At 51.5% G+C, this 3,851-nt stretch overlaps 1 protein-coding gene across 2 annotated transcripts in view; it reads left to right on the top strand.

Moving 5' to 3' along the window:
* The first annotated feature begins 6 nt into the window (after positions 1-6).
* AMOTL2 (angiomotin like 2) overlaps positions 7-3,851 on the top strand; it is a 15,585-nt gene continuing 11,740 nt past the window's right edge. For both annotated transcript variants that reach the window (XM_006021015.2, XM_006021016.2), the window contains exons 1-2: positions 7-233; positions 1,407-2,248. In XM_006021015.2, the coding sequence (XP_006021077.1) occupies positions 1,497-2,248 (752 nt within the window). In that variant the 5' untranslated portion in view covers positions 7-233; positions 1,407-1,496. The remainder of the gene's footprint in view (positions 234-1,406; positions 2,249-3,851) is intronic.

Consider the following 3,851-nt stretch of genomic DNA (forward strand, 5'->3'; position numbering starts at 1 on the left):
CCGGCTGCCCTTCCTCCTTGCCGGCGAAGGGTCGGGCCGCGGGGGGCGACACGCCGTAGCGCAGCCGAGAGATGCCACATCAGAGACCCGCGTTTGGGAAGGTGTTGTTATTCGCATCCCTCCAGCCGGGCAGTATAAATAGACACATGCTGTCCCCCCTCTGCATCCTGGCGCTTTTGAGTCCACTTCTCCCGTTTGCGCACCTGGTGTTGCAATGTTTGCAAACATAGCTGGTGAGGTTTATTCGTTTTGGCGATTAGAGTCTCTGGAGGTGGTTCACAAAGTGTCCCGTGGGTGCGTAATGATCTTGGGGTTTGTCAAAGCTTGCATTTAAAAAGGCTAATTTATGGTCTGCATTTGACAAATGCCTCTTATACGAAAGTCCTTGTGTTAGGTGGACTGTAGTGTTTGTCCTGTTCTGCTGGTAACGCAGGGACGAGGCGTAACATGCACTGGTATGCCTCTGGGTCTGCCCAGCACAGCCCGGTTCGGTGCAGGCGAGAGCACGTCTTTCACTGCAGTTAATAAAACCTCTTCCCTGCCTCCGTTATCAATGCTGCAGTTTCTCCGAACTGCAGGGTCTCTTATTTAAGGGGATGAATTTGACTCGACCCAGCAGATGGACTGGATTTCTTAGGCAGCAGTCCCTGCTTTTCCCTGCCGTGGTTCTCTTTGTTACCTAGCCTTTGTGTGCATGCGTGTGTGTACCTGCAGATAGATGCACTAAATTCAGGTGTTTTGACTAGATTCCCATGAGCACTTCTTTCCAAGGTGGTAAATACAGCTGTACAGACTATTTGCAGTGGACCGCCAGTGCACTGTTTGTGCTTCAAGTCCCAGGGAAAGCCAGTGCACCAAGGCTCTGTGTAACAATAGGAAGCCAGCGAAGTTCCCCATAGAAGTTCCCTGTTTAGCGACATTCCTCACTCCCCACCCAAGGTCACCTCTTGAGCAAGCTGAGGTCAGGACATTTTGGACAAGATGGGATGTAATGGAGCAACGAGCAGCTGAGTAGAGTGCCATTCTGTAAGAGAAGTGGGTTCCCTTGGAGTTGAACCTGCATGGTTTGGTCTGCGTCCAGCATCCACAAGGCAGGCTGCAGTGCTTAGGACAGGAGCTGAAGCTGAAGTTCCCTAGGGCCTGGTTGTAAATGACCCCCCGCAGAATTAGCTGTGATTCTCTACTGGTCCCAGGGTATGAGCATGTAAGCATTGCTCAGAATCCCTCTCCTCCCCATCATACCTCCCATCGGATGTAACTAAAGGAGAGGCAGTTTCTTTCAGGGCCAGAATGCTGCAGTGGTTTTCTGGAAAAATGCAACTGTCTGAAGATACTCTATGAAAAAAATGTTGCTCCTTGCCTGACTGCAAGAGCTCTCTTCTGATTTTAATTTTCTTCTCTTGCAGGCTCCTTGCAGTGGCCATTTGCTGCTAGATCCGTGGGACTGTATCATTTCTTCCCACTGGGAGCACTGGTTGCCGATTGACCAGCCAAAGATGAGGACAGCAGAGGATTCCTCTGGGACAGTCCTGCACCGGCTCATCCAGGAGCAGCTGAGATATGGGAACCTTACAGAGAACCGCACGCTGCTGGCGATTCAGCAGCAGGCCCTGCGTGGAGGAGGAAGCAGCAGCAGCCCTCGCTCTTCCCTGGAGAGCCTTACACAAGAAGAGAGCCATATGGTGCAGCAGTCTACCCGGCAGGAGCCCCAGGGCCAGGAGCACCACTCCGACCACATCTACCTGGAGAACAACCTGTACCGGCTCTACCAGCCACAGCACAAAGGCGAGGAGCTGCCCACCTATGAGGAGGCCAAGGCCCACTCCCAGTACTACGCCTCACAGCGAGGGGGACAGCAGGCTGGGGTGGCCAGCTCAGGGGCTCACACCGAGACAGGCCAGCGCAGAGCTTATGCTGCCGACAGCAGCAGCAAGCGCCAGGACGAGTCCCTGAAGGATCTGAAGCACGGTCACGTGAGGTCGCTGAGCGAACGCCTCATGCAGATGTCACTGGAGAGGAACGGAGCCAAGGCCCAGAACCACATGAGTTCCTCCCACAGCTATCCCCAGCTTTCGAGGCACTACCAGCTGTCTGCTCTGAGAGGCCAGCATGCTGAGGGGATGGAGCCACGGGGGCCCCCTCCAGAATACCCCTACATTATGCCCTCCCAGGAGCCCTCGGTCAGCTACCTGGCAGATCCCAGGCCTTGCTCCAGGGATGGCCCAGGGTATCAGCACCCTGAAGTCAGGTAACCAACAGCATGTATATTGCACCTCACCATCCGCAACAGAACAGCATGCACTGCCAACTCCTGCAGTCTTGGGGGCAGTTAGTTGCCGTAGCCCTGGAAAAGACGAATAGAAAAAGTGCTGGGTAACTTTGCCTTCCAATGCATTCTCATGCCCAAGGCTTTGTGCATAAGCAGAGAAAGCCAAGCCTTGCAGAATAAGGAGAGGAGGCAGGGACTCTACTGTCTTCTGCTAATTGTGCCAGTCCTCACTTTCCCCCAGTTCTATGGATACTTTCCCAGATCTGGAAGTGCTGGCAAATGTGGAGGGGCAGAGAATCTGGGCATTTACTTTTTATCATGCTTTTAAAGCTACATGCATCTCAGGTGAGGCTAGAGTAGGGTTACATTTGGCCCACTGTCTCTGAAAATTAAACTGTTCTTAAAAGCCCTTTCCCCTGGTGTTATGAGTGGAATGTCTGGTTGATTTAGGAGCTGGAACTGAATCAGGAAATGGCTAAATTTGGAACAGGCTTGTGCAATGATGAAGAGAAAATGCAGTTACCCCCCCTACATGGACAAGTACCAATCCTGCACTGGGAGGGCAGGAGGAGAGTGCAGTTACTGTCTCATAAGTAGCCTGTGGACTGTGGGAGCTGATGACAGTGCTGAGTACAGAATAGCATCAGCTTTCTTGGGGTCAGCCTTGGTTATTACAAGCTTCTAAGCAGCTGTGTGCAGTGCCATTGATACCATGCTGTTGTCCACTTTGCAAACACCAGAGACCAAATCCAGCTTTACTTGCCTCCATTGCAACCTTAGGTCAAATCCTGCTCTCTATTACACCAGGGTAATTCCAGTAAAACCAGTTAAGGCTCCTCTTCTTTTGGCTGCTTCAGTGAAGGGTTGTTAAGAGGTGGTGGGGAAGATGACAAGTGCATCAAGTACCTTAGCAAGCCCCAGCTTGGCTTGTCTCACACCCTGCACTGCTAACGATGCAGGACTGCTGTTGTAGTTCTTAGCCTGCACAAAGCATTGCTCATTTCAGTTTGCTTGGGAGTTTGATCACGTTATAAACTATGTCTGTGGTTACTTAAAATGGGGGAAAGAACAGAGTTACAGGGGAGAAACAAAACCTTAGTTACCCCTTTGAGCTGTTCTGTCCTGTCCCTACTGCCCCCCATTTCGTAGCTGCTTGGTCTCCCAGTGACTTCTTAGCAAGCTGCATAGTTGGGAAAGGTGGAGGAGAGTGCATATGGGTTCCTGCTGCTGGATAAGTCAGAATGAATGCTGGCAGGAAGAGATAGCATCTCTGGCAGGAAATGCTCTCTCTTTGAGGGAACAAAGAGGGGAGGGGGTCGCAAGCAGAAAGGAAAATGTATTTATTCTTTTTTGCTACCGAATCATCTCACAAGAATGCAGACCCACGTTTAAATAAGCCTCCCCAGACCAGACTTTGGTTAAATCTGGTACAGCTCCCATCCCATGCAGCAGCCATATTAAATTCTGGGAATTCCAAGCTGCCACCAAGGACAGTGTCTGGGAGCTCAGGGCAGTTGCTTTGTGTGTTGATGGGGGAGGCGTGGGAGACCTATGCCTGCATTTAATATGTTTAGCATGCTCT

The sequence above is a fragment of the Alligator sinensis genome, unplaced genomic scaffold, assembly GCF_000455745.1.
Source record: "Alligator sinensis unplaced genomic scaffold, ASM45574v1 scaffold1086_3, whole genome shotgun sequence".
In the NCBI taxonomy this organism is placed as follows: Eukaryota; Metazoa; Chordata; order Crocodylia; family Alligatoridae; genus Alligator; species Alligator sinensis.